Here is a 26,564-nt window from a genome sequence, read left to right as displayed (position 1 = left end):
TGGTCCTTGAAATAGCAGAAGACCTGCTTTTTACCCTTTAGTGTCGCTGTTGCTTTCTTTTTGGATAAGGAGCAGAGATATCCCTTGACATTAAGTGTAAGGATGGCCTTTATTTGCTTTAAAAAAAAAGTTACAAAGTAAGGAAGATCACTGTAGTATTGAACAGATTGCATTGTGATGACCAATTTTTTCATTATTTTATTAGGTGTACTCTGGTTACCAGTATTTCAGTTAATGCTCACTTAGCTTACAACAGTATAGACTTCACTCTTTGACCCAAGCTTTCTGAATTGAACTGTCCTGAGAATTTCCATTAGGAAGTAAAGTTTCAGGGAGCAGATAAGCAGTTTGATTTAGCATGTCAACTGCCAGCATAAAAGAATCTTTAAACTTCGAGGGGTGGAGTTTTGGCTGTCTTAGCTTCCAGCAGCCATGCATTTACACAGCAGCACAAAGAAGCTGCCCCCCCCCCCCCAGCCAGCAGCATAGCCCAGCTCGAGAAAGCTGTATATGGGACAGCACTGCTTGTACTTCCATGAGGGAAGGGGAAAGGCGCCCCCAGAACTGATGCTCAGCTGCAGGGGTGCCTGACAGCCCCTCAGGAACACAGGCCCCCAGCTGTGACAGCCAGCAGGCTCAGAGGTGCCACTCTTCATGTCCTACAAAGTTAGCAGTCACTGCCACCACAACAGCTTCTCTCCAATAGCTTGCAGGAGTGGGGCACCCACCTCACCCTGCAGTTGGAATAGAGGATTGCTTTATGCTGGAAGTCTAGTAAAGGGATGACAAAGTACTTGGGGACATGGACAGCCACTGATGAAAGGGGCTATTTGGAGTAAGTGTTACAGACTGCAGTGCCACACAAGCCATGGTTGATTCACTTGGAGACTTTTTACAGTTTAATCTGCAAGCAGAACTGCCCTGTCTCATTCACCATATCACATCTACTCCAATACAGATAGAAATTCCAAGGGGTAAGGTGGATTTCACTGTGGAAGGCTTTAAATGACAGTATTACAGTAGAAAATACAGGAGGTAGAAGGTAACTGAAAGGACAGATGCAGGTTAGAGTCAAATCTATAACAGCTCCAGTAAGCTACTTGAACATGGTTTTAAAAACTAAATCCAGTATTTCAATAACTATAGAAAACAGTTAAAATAAATTGCCATGAGAGCCCTTATATCATGCTTGATACAGGGAGGTAGGATGTAAGAATCAGAAGGACACATGAGACATGACACTTATCTACAGCTCCTGTTTGCTTTACTGAGGACAGAGTTTCTCAGGTCAGTCACCTTCTTCAGCTTCAGACTCCGACTCTGCAACAGAGACACCTTGTCAGCAGCCTGCCCACAGGTCAGCCCCAGCCCCGAGCTCGCTGCTGCCCTGCATCCTGCAGAAAAGCTGCTGTTGGATCCACATGGATTTCACAGGCAAGCTTTTCTAGCCAGTACGAGGGTAGGGGACACTCTTGTCTTAGAGAGGCAATTTAACATCCCCACCCTTGGCCACACAGTGTTATTGCACCAGGGTTCCCAAAATGAACAAGCTCCACTTGTGAGCTAAGCTGCTGCTCACCTTCTTCAGCATTCTTGAGCCATTCAACAAACTTTTTCATCTGCTCCAGAAAAACACTCTTTCCTTTAGCAAGATGTGCATCTTTGTACCACTTCAAGATGGGTTCTTCACTCAGAACTTCAGCTGTAAGATGTGCAAGAGCAGTGAGAACCCCCGACTGGCAGCCTTTGCTTCCCTCCCTAGAAGCATCACATGCTCCTTCTGTGGGTACAGCTGGACAGACCTGCTCTAGGAGAGGCTCCTCTTTTAAAATTCTTAGAGTTGTGCATTTTGGATTGGCTGCTGGGATTTTCCTGAGTACTGCATCTAGGAGCTGCACTTTTGCTCCCACTAACAGTCTGAGGTATTTCAGAGTTATTTGAGATGGCACACACTCTAAGGATTTCAGTTAAAAGCTAAGAACAGATACAAATTCTTTAAAGTCAAAAGCACACCACAGGAAGTGTTTAGCTGTTTTTAAAATGGTACGATATAATCTTCAGTTTAAAAAGTCTCCACAGCTGCACAGCATGTTTTTTAGTAACACCTTTTATCAGACATTAAAAAGAGAGCCTACAACACCCCAGAACATGGTGGTGGTCTCCATCTATGGCTGTTCACAATCAATCTTCCCTAAAGGACTTACTAGGACTGAAGCATTCTGCTTCAGAAGTTCCAAAACACCCAATCAACCAAAACAACCCCTCAAAACCCCCCCAAAACCCCAAAACTACAACCCCGCAGAAGTTACCTTTATAGAAGAGCACCACTATTTTCTGGAAGGCCTTCATGAAGTGAATGTTGTCATAACAATACTCCTGAATCTTCAACAGAAGAGTCAGCTCTGACTGACCTTGGGTGGTGAAGGCAGCAAGTAGAGGGCTGTATTGCTGTAACAAGAACAACAAATTGGCACACGCAGAACACTCCACGTGTACCGCCTGACTAGGCTGGTTTCACAGTCTCCATCAGCCACTGCTTATGAAATTTGCAACCACTGCCCCACCCCAGAGTGCTCCTGCAGCAGCCATGCTGGCTCTGCCCCAGGAACCTGGCCTGTAATACTCTGCAATACAAGAGAAAGAATTCCCCATCTAATGCTGTCTCTGCATTAGCAGGGTTGTTACAAGGCTTTAACACTTGAAAGGGAGCTCGAGACAGAAGGAAGCACAAGCCCTACCCAAGGGGTGCAGAAGTCCATAGTGAAGTTACAATACCTTCAAATGCTTAATGGCTTGCTCTGCTACCAGCTCCTCCTTTTTGTTCCATTCCACCGTGCTCATTACGCTTGACCAGATTATGGCTACCACAGTCTGTTCTGAGATGTTGTTTTTCTTCATCTCCTCCTTCACATACAAGATGATCTGCCAGTTAAGTAAGAGTCAGCACAAAGACCACATATGGCACTAAGCTAAATTAAAACTTCTGTTCTGAAGGTAACCCAGGTTTCAGAACCACACACAACCTCCTTCATCATACAGCAGAATTCAGGACATTAAAGAAAGGGTACAAAGCTAATGCCAAAATCCCCTGGTCCTAATTTTAATTCCTGGCGAGAGCTAAGTTCAGTATGAGAGACAGACACACACACAGAAAGCACCTCCACCTCATCTCCAGACAAATACTTACATCCTTGAAGGGATCTCCCCGCGACATCTGCTCCTGCAGTTCTTTCTGCAGCTCCTTCCGAGCTCCTATGGATTGCTGGTTCCGAACATACTCAGAAAGTTCTTTTAGTCCTGCTTCAGTGAAGTACTTAGAGAAGTGTTCAACACTTTGTTTGTTGGCTGGGAAGAGTTCCTGAAAACAAAGTTTACGACTTTTTTGTGAAAGAAATGTGTGTTGAGTACCTTGCTGGCAAATTCTATTTTACTAAACTGGCTTAAGCAGTAGGAGAGTAATTTCAGTGGTACTCACCATCAGTCTATTATCCATGTTTACTTTGCGAAGACTGACAGCCACTGCATTAATATCTTTCTCATTTATCCATGATTTGAACAGCTTGACTGCAAAAGCTGCAGAAACACCTGTGCAATAAGAATAGTACTGTTTTTAGTGACAGTACTAAAAACAAAAAACAAAGGGAATCATAAGGCCCGAGTTCAGGGCACCTAGTCTGTCAGACCCCTGCTCAGAGCAGCAGCAGCTGTGCTCCCAACAACCCTAGCACTGTCTGCAGAACCCCTCCCTGCCTGAGGATACTGCAGCCTCCAGCACACTGGACTTCTCTTACCATTCAGGGACAGGAAGTCTTCCTGTACTAAACTTGACTCTCCTTGTTACAATTTAGGAAGAAACCTAAAGATATGACACACCTTTTGCATGCTGAAAGGTCCCTCTCCAAAATACAATACTGCTTCGCTGGGTAACACTAGTGATGGCAGCCCCCAGTGTCATGCAGGCAAGTCCTACACACAAGCTTTCTGAAAAAACTCATTTTCTGAAGTCTTAGCAAGACCTTCCAGGTTGTGGGGCAGCACATTTACCTTTGCTAATCCTGTAGTTAATCTATCACCAGATGAAGCTAGAGAGCTGCAAGGAGTATTGCCTTTGTAATACCCACCTACTTGTCATGGTTCTGTCCCCCACCATCTTCCCCTGAAGGAGGAGTTGGGCAACACTTACCTTCTTTAACCAAGTTCTCATTGTAAAGACTGTTGAGAATCGATGCATTCAGTGTCCCATTGGCCAGCAGAATACCCGTCAGCATGGCCAGTTTGTTCCGCTCAGATTCTGAGAACCCTTTCAGGAACAGCAGCAACTGCAAGAGAAAGTAAGAAGAAGAGTTGCCCTAAAACTATCATCTCTCACTAAACTTTGGACACTCTGTGTTAAACATTTTTGTTTCAGTCAAACTGTTCAATTAGCAGAAGCACTGGCAGTCTTCTCCACTAGTGACAGCAGTTTGCTGTTCTTTTATTAGAAACTTAGAAGTGTTGTATTTTAATAATCCACTTTATGCTGTAACTCTTCTACAGTGATTAACTAGCAAAATTTGAAGGTTTATTTGTCTGCTGATAAACACTGTGATGGTTTCACTCTAGGCCTTCTTGGAGACATGGAGTCCAATTCCCTTGGACTAGGGAATTGGATTTTAGGGCTCTCAAACCATGACAAACACCCACTCCGTACCTTTTTGACTTCATCCTCAAAGCCTTTCTCCAGGTACTTGTAACGCCTGATGAGCTTGTTAAAAACCTAAAAAGACAGATCATATTATTTTTTGCTCTAAACTATCATTCAATTACAATTTTAAAAAAACAAGTTCAGTAAAGTGGGTCTGAACTCTACAGAAAACTTTTAGAACACTGCTACTCTTACCACTTCTAGTATGCTTCTTAAAGCCACATATTATTCTTACCCAAACCTTCAACTACCCAAACACTTCATTTTTGACCACTAAACAGTTTTAAGTTAAATTGTACTCATTTCAGAACTAACCTGAGCAAATGCTTGCATGGTTTCTAGGTCTTCCTGTGCTGCAAATACACAGACGTTTGTGCGTGTCATGTCGTCTGCCAAGGTACCACCTGGGGCTGGAGGAGGATTTCAGCATTAGTAGTGTTACTGCCCAGGGAGAGTACTGAGTAGTCTCCACAGTAAGAACTCCAATTCCCAAAACATGCAACACATTGTCCTTTTGTGATGCTGAATGACCTGGCCACTGAAGATATCCCTACATTTCCATCTGTTCCACTGCTGCAGTGGAACTTTAAAATCAGTACCTCAGATCTGAATATTTAAATATTCTGGACCCCTACTGCTAAGTGGATTGGCAAAACATCTTGTTTACACGTGACTAAGTTAACATGGCCATGTGTCTCTTCTCTTAAAGGGAACCACTGAAACTGCTTAATCATAGCAAGTGTCTCTAGTGTCTGCAGCAATAGTGCTTTGTAAGTGCCTTTTACATGACACAGTAAGTCACAACAGGAGATTGAAACATGTAGAGATGCATGTTCAAAATTCAGTGCCCCAGAGATGAGTTTGAAACTTGGGGTTTTTTTAGGCTGCTTCACTAATGAAAGTGCATTCAGGTCACCAGCTTCACTGCCAGAACACCTCATCATGGATTTCTATGCCATCTTACATACAATGGAGATCCTTATGTTATTAGCCAGATACATGGCTTTAAAAACAGAGATGAGTATTAACAGTAATATTAAAAGGTGGTCAGGCAACAGGATGTCAGTTTTTATTCTGGCCTCATCTGACTGAAGATCAAAGTCAGTCTACTTAGCTATGTGTTACAGAGAGGGACTTGAGTAAAGGACCCCATATTACCAGTAACGCAGCAATGCCTTCTTCCCTTCCCTCTCAGCCTTATTCCTAGAAGAAACACTTCCTCACACAATATGTACTGGTTAAGACTCTTAAATGTAAACCCACATATCATAACAATTACAACCTGTTAGGTGAGCAGCTGTTCCTCTTTGCTCTTTACACACGTGTGCATGAGTTTATAAGACTTTTCATCATCACATTTCACTTCCTCAGTTCCCTGTATTTTCTGCTGACTCAACCACCCTCTCATTTCTCACTCCCTGATGTCTGCTAGAGCTCATAACCCACTGTCAACAACAAATTATTTGTAATAGCATTTCTAAGAGCACTTCAGATTCTTCTGTAAACAAGTTTCCTTTCCAAAATAAGAGGGCAGGATGCACAAAGCACAGGATAATGTCAGAATCATTCAGGGCAACTCCACTGGTCTTGTGACCACAGAGCACACACCTGAAACAAGCATTCATCCACCTCACACCATCAGAAATGACCTACACCTGGTAAAAAAAACCCAAAAAACAAACCAACAAAAAACAACCAAACACACAATCAACCAACAAAAAATGCCAAACAATCCAATATCTTTTTTTAAGCCAAATTTGTACAATCTACACTTTGAAGAACGCAAACAGACTCAAGTAAAACTGCAGGAAGGTATACAGAGCATTTCTACAGTAATTGCTTAGTCACCAAGACGGTCATATAGTTTACCACAGATAACTTAAACCCTGTTCCACACACTGAATGGGCTCTTTAGCAGAGTTTTTACACTGAAAGAAAATTGAGCTTTTGCAGAGTCACGTGAATAAAGCTGACAGCAGCCAAATCAAAAGGACTTACCCAGCATTCCACCAGCCACCAGGATGTCAAAAAGTGTTTCTGCATAGCGGCGATAGTCAAGTTTTGCACCAGAAGCATCAAGAAACTTTGCTACTGCCTCCAAGTCAGTGCCAGTTTCACTTAAACCTTGAATAATACAGTCCTGGAACTGAGTAGGGTCAAACCTCTCTTTTTCATCTGTAAAGAGAAAGTGTTGAAATAAAATTTCTGTACACTGTTTTTTGGTTTTTGTTATTTCAGTCTTATTAAAAAAAACAAACAAACTAAACCAAATTTGCACTGACAAACTAGACAGCTGTATTAAGTAGCACAAATAGTGACTTAATAGCATAGCCTGAAATGAATTTCAGTGGCCAATACAGCAGTGAGGAGTCTTGCTGCTTTCACTCCCCTGTTCAGTCAAGGCTGGGAGAGAGGGTACCAAAAGCTAGAACATTGCTTAGTTACTTCTAATTGAATTCTTACCATATTTTCAGAACAGTTGTTCACAATGATCATTACTTGACTCTAATAAAGCTTACCTGACTTCTCAGTTTGATTCTTATACCCCCATTGACATGTTAGATCACTCTTTCCTCCAAAACAGGTGAGTTAGCTCATGCTGGAAGGCAATTCTTAATACATGCCCCTATGGTTTTGTACATTTGACTCCATTACTATGTTTCATTTCAGCTCTTTGGGCCTCTCACTGTTTTGGAAGAAATACTCTGACTGACAAGCTGAAGTTAGAGTCATTTGACAGTGTTCACTTTTCAGCTATGAAGACCATCCCCTCCTTTTAATATGGAATTAAATAAGTCTGAAGTAATTGCTGTTTCTCAAGTGCCTGGGGGAAATGTAGACATATGAGCTAACTTAATGGGCTATAACTGCATATCTATTTAGCATCCTTTGTTGTTGTTAAAGCAGAACACCTACTTCTTCATATCTGAGATACATCCACTGATCATTGCCTTGTTTTCACTACAGGTAGGGCGTAGTCAAAATGCAACAAATCCATCCATGTAACTAACAGAAAACCTTAAACAGAAGTAGTCTTTAATTTTGCTCATCTCTATTTGTCCTTAGATTATGCAAACCATGCGATGAGAAGCTTCCAAAGATACAGAACTCAGCTGTATATCTTATTTTGAGTGCTGTCTACAACGGCTTAGCCACTTCTGGTGGGTTAGCAACCTAGCTGGCATACTGGTGTCCTGGTGTCCATGTAAGTACCCACACACTGGTAACAGCTGGGTGGAAGTCTGGAAATACTGGATCAGTTATCTTCCAGGACAAATCCACAAAGCCCATTGTTCCAGCAGCTGCTTGAAAACAAACTGTGGTTAAATGTTTAAAAAGAGACTAAAAGCCAGGCCACTAGCATTTCCTCTGCTGGACAGACTAGATTGAACTCTCTCACTCAAGAATTTCTCAAGGGGCTTTGACATTAAAACAGGTTCTGTAAATCAAAGCATACTTCTATACGTGCAGAATCCTTAAAGCTGCCTGTCTGAGCTGGAACACTGCTAGTAAAACAGTATTGAACAGGAACTCTAAGAGCTGCACCCACTTCCTCTATGGGTTTAAAAAAACCCCCACCAAAATACTAAGTTATTCATCGCACCTCTTCAGTCATTAACTCTTCATATGGAAGTAACTGTGCTCCTACAGAGACAGGCATTTGCACATCCCACACCTTGGGCTTTTTTTGGATGTTCGCTGGGGAGTGGGTCTGTTTGTGTGATTTTGTCGTGGGTTTTTTCTGTCAGTTTTTTTAAATTAGGTATTCTTATAACATTAAGGGGACAATGTAACTTTTATCCAGTGGCTAGGACTGAAATCCTTATTATGTTAGATGCTCCTTCGATGCATGTATCAACCTGCAAAAGCCTGTGCTGGAGCTCCCCTGTAATTCCGGGTTATCAGATACTTCTGCTTTCAGGCTAAACACACTTCACACGGTTCCAGAATGACCGTCTCCTAAGCCAAGCTTATCACAGTAAATTCGGCGACAACTCTTACTGCCAAATATGTTTGATTAGTGCAGAGAACGCTGCAGCACCCAGAGTCGGCCTCCAGACTCTGCATTTGGCATGCTCTCACTTAAGGGAGTTTTGAGACGAGCATAAAGGCACTGGTTTGTTTGCGGACACAAACTGATGTTTTACCGACCGCACGGCGCCGGCAGCCGGTCCTGGCAGCGGGCACGGGGCAAGAACTCACCTCTCTTTCTGGTTTTAAAACGCTGGCCCGATAGTGTCGGCTTCTGCGGCTTTTGATTATTCATAAAAGACACCCTGCAAGGAAACAGAGACACCCCTCAGGGCACTGGCGAAGGGGCCGTGCCGCTCCTGGCCGCCGGCCCCGCGCGCGCTGGGCGGTGCGGGGCGCGCCGGCTCCCGGCACGCACCGGGCTCCGGGCGGGGGCGGCGCGGGGCGGAGCCGGGCCCGCCGCGGGGCCTCTGCCCCCCGCCCCCGCCGCACGGAGCCCGCCGGGAGGGTCCTGTCGCCGGCCGCGCTCCCCGGTGCCCGTGCGGGGGCGGACGGAGAGGGACCGATCCCCCCCGCCTCCACCCGAGCGCAGCGCAGCGCGGCCCTCCCGGCCCGGGCTGCCCCAGCCGGCCCCGCCGGCCGCCCCCCGCCCGCGGCCGTGTGCTCACCGACTTTAAGGCAGAGAGAAAACGCCCGAGCGGCCCGGAGCGCAGACGGGCGAGAGCGGCGGCGAGGAGCGGCGGCAGCGGAGAGAGAGCTGTGCGAACGGAACCGACGCCAGAGGAAGAGGGAAGGGCCGCGCTCCGCCCCGCCCCGCCGGAGAGCATGGAGGGAAAAAGGGCGGGGATCGGTCCCGGCTCCCGCCCTGCCCTGGCCGTCCTCCGGCCGCAAGGGGGGACCCGCGGGGCTTGCGGGTCCGAGCCTGGTCCGGAGGGAGCGCCTCCTAGGAGAGTGTGGGCACACAAGGAGCGCCAGGGGAACACCGAGTCCTGCGGGGCACTGGGCATTAATGCCGGGTCTGCTGTGCTATTTTATCCTGGATTTGCTGTTACAGTTTTAATAATCGCCTCGTTCCTCCCATCCTGATGATAACATCGTCATATGAACACTTGACATATAGTAGTCTGTGCAGACAGGATTACCGGTTAAAAGCTGCTCACATCTGACACACAACAAAGTCCTTGAGTTCCAGAAGCACAGGCCTTCTCTACTGCCGTTAACACAGGGTCTTCCACTAGCAATCATGATAACAGGTCTCATTCTACCTTCAGGCTGTGGGGCAGTCTGTGTCCATTAGCAAACAGCATAAACAAACCCAGTGTGTTAGTAAAGGGCCTGTAAGTACTTTCTAAAAAACATGCTGCCAAACTTGCCGACCAACTGGAGACAAAACCAGCATACTGTCCGTGCTGGTGTAGGACAGGAGATGCAACTCAGTTCTTTGCTCCCCAAAAGGCCAAACCACTAAACTAACGTAGACATCACAAGCTTCCTTCTAGACCTCACACAGCAGCAAATCTCCACCAGAAGTAAAGGATAATATTCCTGTGACTAAAGCTCTTGCAATGACCAGTTACCAGGAGTGGAAAGTGGGGTCATTCTTATTGTCAGTAGGAGCCAGATTTCACCTCATACCGTTTTTGTTACTACTGCTTTCTTGAAACGGTATTGGTTATAGATCCCAGTGTCATGAAATAGCAGGACAGCCTTACAAGTTTGCTTTTATTCAAGAAACATTTTTACAGGTTCCAGTTAACAGCCCGATGAAATCCCCAAAATACTACATTCAAAAATACCCTAAGGGAGTTTCAGAGGAAGGATTTTCACCTTAATATTTGCAAATATTTGTCCATTCATTTTAAACCCAAGACCCTGATTACTTTGGTACTCATTCTAAACTGAGAGGATTTGTCTGAATCACAATTAAGTAAAAAGCAAAGAAGATAAATCAGAAATTATTAAAATTGCATTTTACGGAAAGGAACAAAAAGACATAATAGTTCCTTGCTGTCAGCTTCCCGAAGTCTTTGATATTACAGAACTGCAAAGTCTATTACCAGTTGAGCTTTTCCCATTAGCTGTAGTTTCTCACCATTTACCAAGAGAAATGATCAGGAAAACTTCACCCACATAAGCTAGAAATTTCCTTATTACTTGCAATATTAATTTACATGTAAAGGAATAAAATCTTGTTGTATCTCTACAGATTTAAATTAAACATGACTTATTTGAGGGTGTGTGCAGGTTGCACTCTCTTCTATACTGGGTTAATTTAAGCCTCACCCTTAAAATAAATGAAAATAGTCTAAATTTCTGTCTATTTAATGAGGATCTGAACTAATGAAATACCCGTTAAGCATCTCCAGAGTTATTTCTTATGCTAGTGTTTTGGGTACACAATGACGTTGTTAAATGTGTTCTTACTGTAAATTTTATTGCTTTGAACTATTAAATATCAAAGTCGAATATTGAGAAGAGGAACAAGTGATGACGAGGCAGTGAGTGAATAGCAGTGATTATATTCCAGCTCTAGGAGAGGTCAAAGTTGATAGTGGTTCAAAGAGATCTGGTGGTAAGGAGCAGGCTTGAGGTAGGCTGCCAGGAAGCAAAGAAGCTTTACTGGTGTATTACTGTGGTTACTGTAGTGGTAATAATATATCAGTGTCTAGAAATATTTGGTAGTATGTACTTTCAGAATATCTCTTTTACTGAAATATTGATACATTGCCCATCACTAATTTGTACATTGTCTAATTCTGATCTTTGGGATTTTCATATGTTAGAAAAACAGAAAAAATAGATAACAACAGCTGTGACTCTCAAACTGGATGTAGAAGTGACAAAATGGTACTATTTGTGATCTGCTCTTCACTGCAGATATTTTCAGTCTCATGCAAATGCTTTGAAGTTCTTGAGTTAACTCCCCAACTACTCCAGTGTAGCATGAAACACATTAATGAGAGGTCTTTTACTTAGAGACTTACAATAGAACTGGTGCTTATATCTTGTTCTGCAAAGATGGTGTGATATATATATGTATGCATGTGTGCATGTAAGTGTTACAGTTCTTTCTTACATGAATGCTTTTGATCAGTAAGTGGCTGAAGGAATCACCGGGTTGGTTGATTCTTAGGAAAGCAGTACTAAGCTATATCGATGGCCCATGGCTTATAGGTTCCAGGTTTGTCTTTTGGAATCTGAAATAAAATATAAAGAAAACAACATCATTTTGCTAAGGGGAAAAAAGAACTTACTGTAATTCACAAATGCACGTTCCTTATCAGCCATGTAAATGTCATTGCATGCACAAAACTCCATTTTCCCGTGTTATAAAAGGTTGTGAAATCAACCAACTTACTTCTAGTTAACAGTGGCATTCTGGTAATTGAACAGGTAATTAAGCTCATATTTCCATAGCAGAGGTGAGCTCACAGCCTGAAAGGCTCAGATTAGAGGAACTGACATACGAGGTTCCATTATGGTTTAATGATACTGCTTGAATCATGGAGGCCATGATGTTTGCAAAGAAATCCTACATTTCTGAGGGCATTCCTGGAGACAGAACATCACCTCTTGATGACTGGATAACAACTTCACCATTATTTAAATTCTGAGTTTTTCCCAAGTGTTTGCACAGCACTTAGCCCACAAAGGTTCTTAATCCTGGTTATAACTTCTATGAATAGGAGAAGTTCTATCACTGTGAAACACTTTGCTGGATATCCTGCACAGGAGGAAGCAGAAGTGGATGGATGTGGAATTCACAGCCCCAGCCTCCAGGGAGGTTGAGGTCAGGGAGTCTCTAGCTGGCTGCCACTGGAAGAGTGGGGCCTGCAGGTCTGCCTGACCCAAACTGTGTCTCTCTTCATAGAGAAATTTTCAGTCTAGGGTACAATAGAGTTGTTCAAATTCGGCTACGTGAGGCTTTTTAAGTTTAAAGCTTTAATTAATGGACCTTGTCACAGTTTGATCGGATGTTTCCTATTTTCCAGGCTCCTGAAGCGTTTGTTTAGTTTGCTTTCTGACTGGATATGCACTGAAGGGAAAATGACTGGTAAACCCGTGCTGTTTATCTATTTCGTAATTGCTCCTGTGCTTTACTACTTTGATTTTTTATTCCCCTTTTTGATTTTTCTCTTCAACTTATAAATAAACAGAAATTTGGGTAAGTGACAATGTATTAAGCAATTTCAGATATCTGCTTTTACAGTGCCAAAAGGATGAGTGCATTGGAAAACCTGTGAAGTGGCTAAAGCTTTCATCAGAAAACAATGTCATATTTCTCATCTTGCCCACCTTTCTGAAGAAACTCTTGTGTGATCACTGTTGGCTAGGGCAGATATGGGGAGGGAAGTTGGCTCCTGCCTCAGAGTCCTACAAAAATAAGTACTGTCCAGCAGTCTACTGCTCTGTCCTACTGCCAACCCCTTGTGAGGGAAGTGCAAGATATAGGAAGATCAGATTGAGACATTACTGTGGAAAGAAAGACACAGAGAACTGCAAGGGTGAGGGTGCATTTTCTTGCCATCCTCATTTTGAAGAAAGCAGAGGCAAAGCACACGGGTGGCTATAAAAATAACTTCAGTGACTGTGGGGGAAATTTCAATAAAAGGGCATAGTGCACCAGTTGTGCATTACCTGTTCCATCTGTGAGAGGGAAGATCTTAGAAGACAATAGAATGTCAAAAACAGCCAGAGCTGGTACTGTATCGCACTTCAAGAGTGGGGAACTGTACCATTCTCAAACCTACACATTATACCTACAAAGTAATTACAGTGTCTGAGATAGGCAGAAAAGAGACATGTTGCATGTTTGTCAAAAAAAAGAAGGTTGGGGTATCTAAAATCCATTGTCCTTCTTAGCCTGATCATTTCAGTGGCTGCTGAGTATCTCTCTTCATTCTAGAAAACAAAGACGATATAGCACGGCCTGAAGGTCTATGTGGAGGGCTGTCATGAAGCCAGCCTTGGACATGGGTTGTATTATGGGAAGGATCATTGCTGGCCTCTGCTTTTTTTATAAAAATCAAGGGTGTGTTCACTCAAGCAGTTCTAGGAATACTTCTCATATCACGACACAGAAAATGAGCTTATATGAAGTAACGGGGACCCAGATAGTTTAGCCCATTACAGTGAATATCTTAAATTTGCACCCCTAGATTCTGTGGATGCCTCTGTCAGTGGTGATGCTCACATGTAAACATAAATAAAAAATGTTTTATTTGGGAGTGCTCCTGTTTACCCAGCCTGTGTTTTCACTCCATGTTGTGACAAGACTTGGATGCACATCAGCCCATATTTCCATCTACCTTGTTTTCCAGGAAGAAAAAAAGGAAACTGGGTTACATGGTTCAAAGTGGAATCAGTCTAGACCAGGAGCAAAGGGCAAGTGATGGAGCATGTCTAGCACTCTGTGTTTAGACATAGTCATAGTTTCTAATGCAAATAAAGTGACGCTAAGACAAAGTCAAACTATAATCTGAAAAGGACTTTCAAGGCTTTTAGTTTAAAGGAGATAAATAAATTGAAACATTACCACTGAGGAAACAGTACAGGTTCCTCCAGTTCTGGACTGTCAGTTCATGTTACTCTGTCAACATGGCTGAACAAGGTGCCACTGATAAAATAAAGTGCAAAGCTCTGCTAAATGTTGAAGAAAAGAGATATGGCTCACTGATTCATCTAGGTGCACAGCCCATTCAGGTGAAGGAGAATTAAGGAGTTGGCCAGCTCAGGAAAGGAATGAAAATAACCTTACCATCTCAGTAAAGACATCACCACAGGCCATGCGAATCCGCTCAACAGTCAGGGGGCTGTTCAGTGTGAAGTCCAGGGACAGTCCTCTTTCTTTCCGTGTAGCAGCCACTGCATCTCGTATTGAAAAGAACACGGAGCTGCCCAAGAATAATCCAGCCTCGCCCATGCCCTGGTAGAGGAGAGAGGCAGTTGGAGAGACTGGCTTTAGAAACTGCCAGCAGAGAGTTAAATCAGCACATTTCTGCTGTATTTATCTGAAATATACTGAATCACAGCAGATCAGTATTTGATCATGTCCAGCATATTTGGATTCAACAATTTTCCTTGGATCTCTGAGAACTTTTAAATCAGAAAACCATCAAGGATCAGAATTTGGCTGGTGGAGATAATTTTAAAATTCACAATAAAGCTACAGTATCAAAAAAACTTCCTGCTGGGACTTCAGTGCTGATGTTAAAAAGCTATGAAATAACTCATGACTTCTCACAAAGACTAGCTTTTCTATGTCCAAGTGGAATTAATTCTTCATGATGAAACAGAGGAAGAAAGACTGCTCCCCCCCACTGTCCTCTTAGCCCCTCTTGCATGGATAAAGTTCGTGCTGTCTAATTTTGACAAGAATTATGCCCTTAGTCTCTGTCTGTTTTCTTCATGGGGAAGAGTTTTTTTACTCATTTATGCCATGTAAGGCCATAAGAATATGAAGCAGACTTACTTCTGGAAATTTCAGTTCCTTGGTGTACTGGTTTTGGCTGGGGTAGAGTTAACTTTCCTCACAGTAGCCAGTATGAGGCTGTGTTTTGGATTTGTGCTGAAAACAGTGCTGATAACACAGGGATGTTTAGTTACTGCTGAGCAGGGCTTACACTGAGTCAAGGTCTTTGCTGCCTCTTACCCCACCCCACAGGCAAGGATGCTAAGGGGCACAAGAAACTGGGAGGGGACACAGCCAGGACAGCTGTCTCAAACTGACCAGAGTCATGGAATATGGTATGGAATATACCATATGGCCTCATGTTCAGCGTACATGAGGGAAGAAGAAGGGGGGGAGACATTCAAAGTTCTAGTGTTTGTCTTCCCAAGTCACCATTACAGGTGATGAAGCCCAGCTTTCCTGGCGATTAATGTCTTCCTGCTGATGGAAACAGTGAATGAATTCCATTCCTTATCTCACTTTGCTTGTGTGTGCAGCTTTTGCTTTATCTTTTAAACTATCTTTATCTCAAGCCGTGAGTTTTCTCACTTTTACCCTTCTGATTCTCTCCCCCATCCCATGGGGGGCAAGTGAGTGAACAGCTCTGTGGGGCTTAGCTCCCTGCTGGGGTTAAATCATGGCACTTTCTTATACCTGCTCTAGATTCATGGCTGGACTTATGGGCATTCCTATCTTTTAGTATCCCGAGGTCTACACCTACCTTTAGTTCTCCTTTTATTCTGAGGTGCCTTTTTTTTTGCTTTTATTTTGAGTCTATGAACAGTGCTCAGTCCTAGTACTGTGTGCCTCCTGAGAGGTTGAGGTACCCTTAGGACAGAAAGAATGGTGCTCTGCCATGGCTGATAGAAAAACTGGGCTCTGTTCCCATACCTATCACAGGTTTCCTGTGAGATTCTAGAAAGTTACTTAATCTCTTATCACTTCTCTGCCTTTAAAAATTATAACAATATTTCCTTTTTTCCGTCCGTACTCCTCTTTAGGCAATTAAAGCTCTTCAAGATGGACTTTTTCACTTTTGATTTATAGCACAACAGTTTTGTGTTCTTTTACATAAAAGTTTAAATTTTGATTAGGGTTTCTAAGTGCTACTGTAATACTAATAAATCATAGGAAGAAAATTAGTCCAAAAATTGAGAACACTAGTGTTTACCATTTAAGTCCAATTTGCTCCATAGCTGAAACTGCCCCCCCCCCCCCCCAAAAAAATAAATGCAAAGCATACCATACACTACAGTCATGGTTTTGCAGCAGAATCTCCTGCTGTGCTTGCAAACAGTAAGTTTGGCATGTTTACCTTGGAAGAATAGATGGCAATTGAGTTGCGTGAATTGGGCAGTAAATAGACACGGAACTGCTCAGGAACGTCACAGACAGCAGGGATCTTATATGTATCTGGGCCAAGAGTGAGCTGCTCTCCTTTTGGAGAAAAGTAGATTTCTTCTAATGTATAAAGACCAACCCCCTGAATAAAGGCCCCTTCAATCTGAAGAAAGAAAAAAAGGTAAACTTTTACATTTCATTCAATTATTTTAAAAGATAAAAACAGATATACAATCAGACTTAATTAGTAAGATTACACATGAACTGGCTTTCTTTCTATTAGTCAACAAAGACCCAAACAGGACAAGGCTGTCCTCATCTGACTTTGACAAATATTTTCATTGGCTCAAGTTCTATTCTTCCTTATTCCTGGCTAATCTCACTGTAACTAGTACAGTTGCCTTTGATTTGCTTTTGCAAAATTGCCAAATAGAATTGAGTCAAATCCACAGCAACCGCAGTGAGGAGATATTTGTCTAGGGACTATGACATATATAGTCTGCTCAATCTAATATTTGCTTTAAAAGATTTGCAGATAGCCAATAAAATTTCTTTGAGATAAGTATATCAGACATAAACAGGTGATAGTTTGGATATGAAGAGAAAATAACAGACCAACATCATGTAGGAAGGAATAACTGCTGAGTAGACACTTGGACTGTGTCAGTAGTTGATGTAAACACTGGTGCAAGATGAGCATAGAATAAAAATGCTAAAAAAGAACTTAATATGACAGATTTGGCAGGCCATGAATGTGCAAAATGAACACAAGATTTTAGGTGAAGGGCAAATATATGAGGATGAGTGTGGAATAGGATAAATAGCAGGATAAGAAAGGCTTTAAATGTAGGTCACATTTTTAGGAGCATTTCCTCTGACTCTGCAAAGAAACAACAAATATTGTTTACAGTCTGAGTTCACCACTACTTTCTCATTTACAAACTACTAGTGAGTGACACCACTTTTGTCACTATTCAGTGTTTTTGTAGATACATGTACTTGGATCCATAATGCACAGCAATGGATACAACAGGCCTTTAAAGAAAGGTCTGATCCACCTCAACAGCCTTTTCCACTGCATCACAGCTGAAGTCAACACTGCTCTGCAGCTGGTTAAGATTTAGCCCTCAGTCAGTAATTCTGGGGTGGAGTAAATTGTTCAGGAAGAAAGTCATAAGGAGATTCAGGGTGCTAATCCTGTAGGACATTTCCCAAGTCTGTTGGACCTGTTTTTCTCATCACTTCTCAGAGGATGAATAAGAAGTAAAAAAAGGTAACTTAGTATTATTTATAGCTATGAATAAAAACAAATCCATCTGTCAATCTAACATCCTTGAATGTTAATGGGCAGTGTCTCATAGGCTTTGGTAGTTATTAAATTGACCAATAACAAGAATCATGTAGGCACAAATAGAAATTTCAGTAACATTTGATATAAAGCAAAACTATGGAAATTCATACCTGTCCTATATCTATAGCTGGATTTATGCTGAAACAGGCATCCATGACAATGTCAGTTCTAATATTCTGTTAAATAAATAAAAGGTGTTACACAGTTATAGTTAAAATACACAACAAAGGGATCCTAAATAATCTACAGTCTCATCCATGAAAGATGTGTTATCAGAAATATTACAAATTTATTCTGAAACATGAAAGCTGCTTGAGACAGGCTGTACAGATGGAGATTTCATTTAGAAAACAATTTTTGGTGGTTGTCTGACACTTGGAATGTGATGCACACATCACACATCCTGTAGGTAACAGGATGATCGTGAACTCAAGAATGGCTTTGTTGCTTGTTTTCCTATAGAAACTGCATTGCTTGAAGTGATGTCCAGTCATCTCCTGTGCTTTGCTGTGAGTGTGGAAGCACAGTCACTTGAACAGAAGCTCCTTATGTAGAGAAGGGGACAGGGAAGAATGTCTCATGGGCTGTTATTATACGATGTCCAGTGGCTTCTCTTAAGTCCCAGTATGGTGTACAGTTTGAGGAGGTTCACAAACTCCAGTGATTTTGGAGTCTAGCTCCACATGGGCTACTGGATATCTGGCAGCCTCTGCAGCCAAATATGCTTCTGCATGAACCAGAAGACATTGAATGGGTCTCCATATAGGGCTGCTGAGAGCTCTCCCTGCACTAACTCCCCTTTGCAACAGGTCATGTTATGTGACTGTGGCTTCGCCTGTTTTAAATGTAACTGTTAAAAGGAGACTGTAACTAATGATATGGTCCAACCTGCAGGGAGATGTTCAGAAGGTCTAACTGAATTTTAAAGTCATCACATATGGTACAAACATTAGACCTTTTTTATTTTCCACTGTTATCATAGTGTTTCTTATTTTTCTGATTAACATCAGGCTTCTATTGCAAGAAAAGGATGACCAAATGACATTGTAAAGGGCACTATAGCCATTTATTGTTCTGCTGGCTATGCCTCTATTCTTATTTAAAAAAATGCAAGAGAAAAAAATGTCATAGGAATGTAATGACAGTGGAAAGTTCACCCAACTCTACTTCAAATTCACTGTGTTTTTTGACATTACCTTGTGGGCTCCTGTCAAACAGTCAATTTCTACTTCAGAACATGCAACTCCAAAGAGAAAATACGGGAATGCATGGCCTTTCTGTGTGTCCCAGTTCATGTTTGTATGATAACCTCTGGAGGAAGTAAGAACATTATATGAATTTGATCAAGATACCTCCCACTCCCTATCCTTGTCCTCTCTGTTGAGATCACTAAAAGAATCATATATCATGATATATGAGTTAATAGCTTTACACTGAAGGAGAGTAGGTTTAGGCTAAATATTAGGAAGAAATTCTCTGCTGTGAGGGTGATGAGGCACTGGAGCAGCTTGCCCAGAGAAGCTGTGAACTCTGCATCCCTGGAAGTGATCAAAGCCAAGTTGGATGGAGCTCAGAGCAACCTGGACTAGTGGAAAGTGTCCCTGCCCATGGCAGGAGGTTGGAACTAGATGATCTTTAAGGTTCCTTCCAACCTAAACCATTCTGTGGTTCTCTGGTAACATAAACTCTTTAAGATATCTATTTTCATAGGATCCCTGTAGTCAAAGATAATCTGGAGTGTAGCACCACTGATACGTTGTGTGGAATAATTTGGGCACATAGGAGGGTTGCAAATCATGATGGCCATGGGATATAATTCCTTGTGGGCTTCCTGTGTCTTACTGTAATTGACCTTGGAGAAGACTTTGAGCATTGTCAAACTAGCTAACCAGGGATATAAAGTGCTTCCAAAATCTATATGGGTTGAAGAGAAGAATTCCTTGTTAAACGCTGCAGTCTCTGGTCAAGGCAACTTGTTAGTGGTTTGTGTGCTGCATCTGATATGGCCTTAAGAAAGGTGAATGGGGCCAGTTTTATCCTTCCTACAACCTACTGACAAAGTAGCACCTCCAATGATGAGAAATTAAAAAAGATTGATGTCTTTCCTTACTTGAAATAGCCAGTAGCTGAAAGATTGATGCTTTGCTTGTGAGCTTCACTGATCTGCAAAAAGTATACTCAATATTAAAGAGAGAAAATTAAAAATTCTTTTCCTCACATTTAAAGAAAAGGTGAAACTTGAAAAAAATTAAAGAAAAAAAGAGCCCTGAGTAAAAGCTTTATATTCCCTTGTGCCCTGGACATGTCTTTAGGAAGCAGGGGGCATTACAAAACCACTAAAGTTGGCCAAATTCACCAGAACATTGTGTTGTACCACTTGCTTTTACACCATTTTACACCTATTTACTCTTTCTCACTTCCAGTTTAGTTTATGCAGGGAGACACTTTTCTCCCTCCAGAACAATGTCAGCTTTCACTCTACACTTCAGGGTTTATCATAATTTAACACTACAAAGCAGAGAGAGATATTTACCCAGTCTTCCCATTTGCCATCAGGATTGTCTCTTCGAATAGGCTCCAGGCGCTTCCAAAGGATTTGACAGGCATTCTAGGCAGAAAGAAGGCTGGATACCAGTGACTAACCCACAACCCCAAATCTGTCTGCTGATTTCAAAGCAATACAGGCTCTTTCTTGGTGAAATTAGTTTGTTAAATTCACTCTGAGGGCTGTAATTCTGCTCATTTACGTACAGTTTCTTTACTCTGCTATCTGCCAGCTAGAAGGCAGCACTTTGTGAAGACTGGCATTAGCAACTGCTCTAATGTAACTGAAGTATTCGTGTATCAGGCTATTGCTGAAACCATCAACAAAAGGAAGATAAAGGACTTGACTCTCTTCCTATTTTGATACGCTAGATGGAAAAACCAGTGGCTGGAACAATTCATTTTATAAAATAAATGAAAGTGGAATTGGTCCCAAAGCATTTAATTGCTGACTATTAAAAACAGTACCTGAAATATAACTTATGCTAAATTTTCCTTTAAATTGTGTTTAAATACAAAATAAAGTGAAGATCCATAAATTCATCTAGCAGCAATCTAAAAAAGAACAGCACCCACATTTGTAAATCTGATACAGTAGAGCAGAGAAAAGTGACCCTTTTTAACAGTGTTCTGTAATTTGCCTCGCTGTAAACTATGCATATAAAGTAAATTAGCAAGTGGAATTTCGAGATAAAGAACTGCAAGCTGCACAAAACCAAACCAAAAAAATAAATTTGAATCCCCAGAGGGACATTTAGTATTCAACAGAATCACTAATTATATGAAAAAATGGTAACAAGTCCAACCTGCACTGCTCTTGCATTGATTTCAGTTCCGACTGATCCTGCTGTGTATTTGCCATTAGGCACAGTTGTTGTGCTTGTTTCACAGAAGTGGATATATGACAGTGGTATCTTCAGTTCACGACTGGCAATCTGTAGTAAGAGTAAACAAAAAGCCACCCAGTCTCAATCGAGATGCAGCCAAGAATTCATCGTGCTGTTCATCTCCCTATATATTTGCACATACAGAAAAATTACCTAATTCAGGGACAAATGCTTGTTTTCCTTAATGATTATTCTGTAAAGCAAATATTTTATATATAAGTTCTATATAAATAATAGAATATAAAACAATACAATGTAGTACTATATGTTTTTTCTCTAATTTTTCTCTCTAATAAGGTTTTTGTTACAAATGGAAAACTTAATCAAATTTAAAAAACAATGAATCATTCTCCCTTATCTGTATATCTTATTTTCTATCTCATTTGAAATGGCTTTGTTTGTGTTCCCACCTTATCATTTTTCACCATGTTCTAATATTCCAATGTTCATGCAGCCCATTTTGAAGAAGTGGCTTTATTTTAGCTCCAAAATGACATAGTTTTGTTTATCACCATTTACACCCGAAATGCATAAAAACTAAGTGATGTTATCATTGATGTTGGATACACAACAAAGTTACATTTTCAGCATTTTTAACTCTCTCTGCTACAAAACATTGGGGTCATTTTTGCATGTGCCTTCTGTGCCCTAGCTATCCTGATAACAGTGATGTTACCACAAAGATGCTTTTTCCTTTCTAGGTCTTGAAAGGTCACTTTGATTATTGCTTGTGGTTTTTTTCTGAAGCTTTGTCTTCGTCAATAACTCAAAAGCAACAACTCAATATTAAACTCATCTTTCTTATGTCTATAGATTTTACTTATTACAGTTCTTACTGCCATTCATCCTTTTTGCTCAGTTATCCTCCTTACATTTTTTTTACCCTCAGGTACTAACTAACTCACCTGTAACATCTTAGTGTGAATTCCTTGTCCCAGTTCAATTCCACCATGAGTGATTAGCACAGACCCATCTATATAGATGTGGACAAGAGCTCCAGCCTAAAGAAGAGCCACAGAAACTTGGTGATTTTCTTACTTCACTGAACAAAGGTGTATAAAAAAAACTAACAAGGCAAAGACAGATTTAATTTACAAGATCAGTATATTATTCACCTGGAGTGGAAATTCTCCAGCAGTCTGACAATAACAAATTTCACTGTTCTAAGACATGACAGACTTTAAATGAGCTAGTACTTATTCAAAGGAGTTCTGCAGGGATCACAGTAATTAGTTCAAATAACGGAAAACCACATTTTTCTTCTTGTGAAACTGGGTAAAGCAAGAACATGCTGGCTCTACTTATAATGTGTATGTGTCCCCAGCTATTATTCCCTCTTCATCTGGGATGAAAAAGGAGGACAGAGCAGAATTTGAACCTGGAATCAAAGGCATTTTCAACAGAGGGTAAGGTATTTCCTACTATGAACAGCTATAGAACTTTTCTTTTAGAACAAACAGTAGTTGACTTGTACTTTTGGTTTTTTGAAACAGAGGGATTTGCATGTGTCTAGAGGGGGATGATAATAAACTGATGTTCCTAGTATCTAATTTTGATGGAGCAATGACACAACTGCTCTTCCCTTCTCTTTGCTAGGCTGTCAAGAGAAAGGCTTAGAACTTGACTCACTCCTTGTATCTTGGTGCAGCCTTCTCCCAATAAGTAGCTATCTTAAACAGGAGAAATGCAAGATGCAGGTTGGAATGGAATTAATGAACTTTAATTAGTGGTAAAATTGGAAATAAATAACTTTCCAAGGAATGGTGATGAAAGAAATCGATCCCACAGAAGACATCCACTCCTATAAAGGAATAAGTGGACATGAAAGAGAACTAGAAATTCTGTAAAGAGATGCTTCAATGTGGCATTTAACAAGCTACCAACACTCAGAGCAAACGGTAGAGCCTGAGAGGTGTTGTGAAATACAGTGCCTTGGGGACACCTTTTAATTTGTTACCAATTCTACATTGACAAATAATGGTCATGTGATCTCTTTGGTGTCAGCTTGTGGTGTTTGCAAACACATGACATTTTGCTGCTGTCAGTTAGAGTCTTAGCTGACAGGAGCAAGATTAAACAATAAATCTCTAAGATTTAAATCCAGATATTTGGAAATTCAGTGCAATGCCTGAGCTTTATTTTGAAGGTTTTGGGGAAATATAACTATTATTTATGCTTTTTTTAACCTTTTGTTTATGTTCCCCAGATTCAATGTTTCTTTACCATGAGAACATTGTTGGATGAAATATACTGATCTCTCCCTGAGCTCTTCATCTACAAACTTGTGCAGAAACAATCAAGGGATGGAATAAACTACTGACTTATAGGCTATGTGGATTTCCTTTTTTATGCACTCATAAACAAAGAACAATGTTTGTTTATTTAGTCTGAGACTCATTTGAGAGAATTTTTTATTCAAGACCTGCATTAAAAAGAAAAAAATAGTCAGAACTGAAAAGTTTCCCCAGAAATACTACTATCTTGACCCATAAAAATTTCCAGTAGCAGAGCTTAACCTATAAAATAAATGGTACTATCAGAACTATAGGAGTGATAATTTTTCTTACTATGGACTAGGTTATGGAAGATTCCAGGTACCACAATTTTATAGTGAGTTACTTAACTTTATGCTGGATAAAGATGTCACATTGGGAATCAGAAATTCACATTTCTGTGAGGTGAATATTCATAGAATCATAGAATTGTTTGGGTTAGAAGGGACCTTCAACCCAAGGGAAGATCATCTAGTTCAGCCAAGGGAAGATCATTTAGCCCAACCCCCTCTAACATGGTCAGGGACATACTTCACTAGAGCAGGTCTCTCAAAGCCCCATCTCATTTATAAAGCATTTATAAAGACATTGGCCAGATAGAGCAATACTCTTCCTGAAAGTATATCTTAAGGGAATAATATTTTATGCTAGTCCAGCATACTGGAATTCTTTTCCCTTTCCTTTCTGCCTGTAGAGATTATACTTCCTCTGTTTTTGGAGAGAAAAGTAGAGATCTTAGATCACAAAAGCACTGTGTTGAAAGGGTTACCTGATGAAAATAAGTTGCATTAAATCCAACAGAAAACTTCATTGGAATTATGGCAATTCCTTTCTTTTTCCAATAATTTTTAGTGTTAAATTCTTCCACCATTGCTTTTCGACTGTAGTAGTCAGATTTGTCCAAACATTCTTCCCAACACTTCCACAGATTCTCTGCATCAAACTTTTCTTTGAAGGATGTTAGGTTAACTCCTTTGTACATGTTTATTTCCCTAACCTAAACACCAAGCAAATTCAGTGCTGAAAGTAAACGTTGCTTTATAATACATTGGCATATTATATACAATATAATGACATGGCACATAATGATACAATAATATAATTAATACTTATCTATATTAAACATAATGTCCTATCCATCACTGCACAAATGGCCTGATTTTTTTGCTCACATCAAATGCCTGTGAATTTAAGTTGTGTCAGTGGGATTATTTACAAGGACTACTCAATGCAAAGAAGGTTGGTAAACTCAAATTTTAAATAAGATCAGTGAAAGCAGAAGTTAAAGCTAAAAAACCTGTTTGTCCCTTGGAGATGTGTCTGAAAGCTTTCCTGAAATGTGGTAAAGGACAGCAAGTAAATGGGAGAGGGAGAAGATTCAAAGAAATAGCGAAAAGACATGATGGTTGTCATCCTAGGAAAGTAAAATGATTTATAAACCATAGTTTGAAAATACAAGAGGTTGGCACATATAAAAGAGAAAAAGCTCACACTGGGTTAAGCAGCATGTAAGGAAAGGATAGCTCTTGAAGACTGGAGAGGAAATGGCAACAATAAAAACTGTTGAGACACTCTCTCTGAAGGCTGGGGAGACAGGGATGACAGAGCCACCTAGTTAAACTGCTGATAGATAGATAGATAGATAGATAGATAGATAGATAGATAGATAGAAAAGTTGGTAATTCCAGTTCTAAGAGGTTGAGAAAAGGGGACAGCTGAACATACACCAGGTGATCTAAAACCGGTCACACAGTACAAGAGATAATACTATTTTGACTGAAGCTGGTAATACTAACAGCAGTCACCAAATATTTTGGAGCAGATCCTGGGCCAGTTTTCTCCACTCTTATCTGTATTATATCAAGTATTATTCCATGGAAGCATAGGAGCTGAATGAAGTACCATTCAGTCCAACTAAAGTTGTACATCTCTTTCTACAAAAAGTGGCTTAAGCACAAGGAGCTTAAGTCTAAGTCTTAGAATTGTCTGTTAACTCATGTTTTATTTGGCAGTCTCAGCTCTTTTACCTTCTCATGTGGTAGGCCAGTTTGGGTCGCCACAGCCACCATACAGGTCTCCATAAGCAGACCTGCTTGGGGAAACCCAAATCCTCGGAAGGCAGTATTAGAAGGCAGGTGAGTCTTGCAGGCATGTCCCCTGACTCGGAGGTTGGGGATATTGTATGCATTGTCCACTTTCAACACAATGTACTCAATCACCTGAAATAAGAGATGACAGTTATTCAAATGGTTCCATTTCCTTTATAGAGACAGTGAAACTTGTGAAAGACACTCAAGAGACCAATAATATGTAATTGTTTTAACTTTACTCAGGAGGCTTGTTGTTCTGCTGGTTTTTATACCAATGGAAGTAAAGAAACCATGTCTAAATCAGAGAAACTGCATTTAACTCATAGGAATTTCAAGAGCATAAAGAAGCATTACTAAGGGAAAAATCAGACCTTCAGTTTTGGGGAATTGAAGGAATGAGTTTATGACAGTAGGCTAGCTAATAAAACTTAGTGTCTCTTTGCTTCACAGAACTTTTAATTCTGAATTTTCTATGTCCAGAATGACCTGACAGGAAATATTGTACCTCCTTAAAGATACTCTGTAATTGACATCTGGGCCACAGGTGCATTTTTGCTTTAGGTAGATGAGAGTTTTACTTAACAAGAACAGGAATATTCTTAGGAGAAATAAACTGTAACAAAGGGCTGTTATTTTCATTTTGTGACCAGTTCAGTCAGTGTGATTGGTATCAGCAAAGAAGGACTTACCAACTCAGATTCATCTTTTGTACAGCCACCATTTATATAGCACTGAAAATCTGCAGCTATTATTCTACCATCATTCATGAATCCAACCTGTAATATAGAAACTGATGCATTAGTGGTCTTTTCTCTCATGTATTTCAAACTTCCCTTTATAAATAAGCTAACCAGTTAAGAAATATCACACCTGAGGTTCACACTACAGAACTCAATGGGACTGTTTCCACTGAATTGGAAAAATTACCTGCATAGATTTCTGTCTATAGGATGGTATTGGTTTGGATCTGA

General features: G+C 40.9%; 2 protein-coding genes across 3 annotated transcripts in view; both read right to left on the bottom strand.

The window, feature by feature from the left end:
* Positions 1-876: 876 nt before the first annotated feature.
* On the bottom strand, positions 877-9,444 carry BZW1 (basic leucine zipper and W2 domains 1). 2 transcript variants are annotated; one of them, XM_018071711.2, is made up of 12 exons: positions 9,325-9,444; positions 8,888-8,961; positions 6,683-6,859; positions 5,000-5,094; positions 4,691-4,756; positions 4,184-4,319; positions 3,476-3,585; positions 3,188-3,358; positions 2,776-2,922; positions 2,310-2,448; positions 1,580-1,702; positions 877-1,320 (listed from the first exon to the last, which is right to left on the bottom strand). In XM_018071711.2, the coding sequence occupies exons 2-12, from the start codon at positions 8,949-8,951 to the stop codon at positions 1,289-1,291; spliced, it is 1,260 nt and encodes a 419-aa protein (XP_017927200.1). In that variant the 5' UTR covers positions 8,952-8,961; positions 9,325-9,444; the 3' UTR covers positions 877-1,288. The 2 variants fall into 2 exon arrangements, with proteins under 2 accessions (XP_017927200.1, XP_017927201.1); XM_018071712.1 differs by lacking the exons at positions 8,888-8,961; positions 9,325-9,444 and having other exon boundaries at positions 5,089-5,094; positions 6,683-6,760.
* A 920-nt stretch (positions 9,445-10,364) lies between these two features.
* The window catches only part of LOC103764218 (aldehyde oxidase 2), a 45,005-nt gene continuing 28,805 nt past the window's right edge, over positions 10,365-26,564 (bottom strand). The window contains exons 24-35 of the mRNA XM_018071710.3: positions 26,283-26,369; positions 25,531-25,722; positions 24,273-24,500; positions 22,136-22,231; positions 21,150-21,278; positions 20,333-20,407; positions 19,910-19,962; positions 18,996-19,110; positions 17,910-17,975; positions 16,423-16,611; positions 14,415-14,582; positions 10,365-11,853 (exon numbers count right to left, since the gene is read on the bottom strand). Coding sequence (XP_017927199.2) covers positions 11,800-11,853; positions 14,415-14,582; positions 16,423-16,611; positions 17,910-17,975; positions 18,996-19,110; positions 19,910-19,962; positions 20,333-20,407; positions 21,150-21,278; positions 22,136-22,231; positions 24,273-24,500; positions 25,531-25,722; positions 26,283-26,369 — 1,452 coding nt within the window. The 3' untranslated portion in view covers positions 10,365-11,799. The remainder of the gene's footprint in view (positions 11,854-14,414; positions 14,583-16,422; positions 16,612-17,909; positions 17,976-18,995; positions 19,111-19,909; positions 19,963-20,332; positions 20,408-21,149; positions 21,279-22,135; positions 22,232-24,272; positions 24,501-25,530; positions 25,723-26,282; positions 26,370-26,564) is intronic.

Source organism: Manacus vitellinus, unplaced genomic scaffold (genome assembly GCF_001715985.3).
Source record: "Manacus vitellinus isolate BGI_N305 unplaced genomic scaffold, ASM171598v3 scaffold_20_pilon, whole genome shotgun sequence".
NCBI lineage: Eukaryota > Metazoa > Chordata > Aves > Passeriformes > Pipridae > Manacus > Manacus vitellinus.
This window is presented reverse-complemented; position numbering and strand designations above follow the sequence as displayed.

Excerpts from the sequence above, each read along its gene's own strand:
- BZW1 (XM_018071711.2), bottom strand. The coding sequence starts at position 8,951 with ATGAATAATCAAAAGCCGCAGAAGCCGACACTATCGGGCCAGCGTTTT. Across the intron at positions 5,095-6,682 it reads GGTGGCTGGTGGAATGCTGG|CCCCAGGTGGTACCTTGGCA; the intron begins GTAAGTCCTTTT and ends ATCCTCCTCCAG. Across the intron at positions 2,449-2,775 it reads AAGCCATTAAGCATTTGAAG|CAATACAGCCCTCTACTTGC; the intron begins GTATTGTAACTT and ends TTCTTGTTACAG.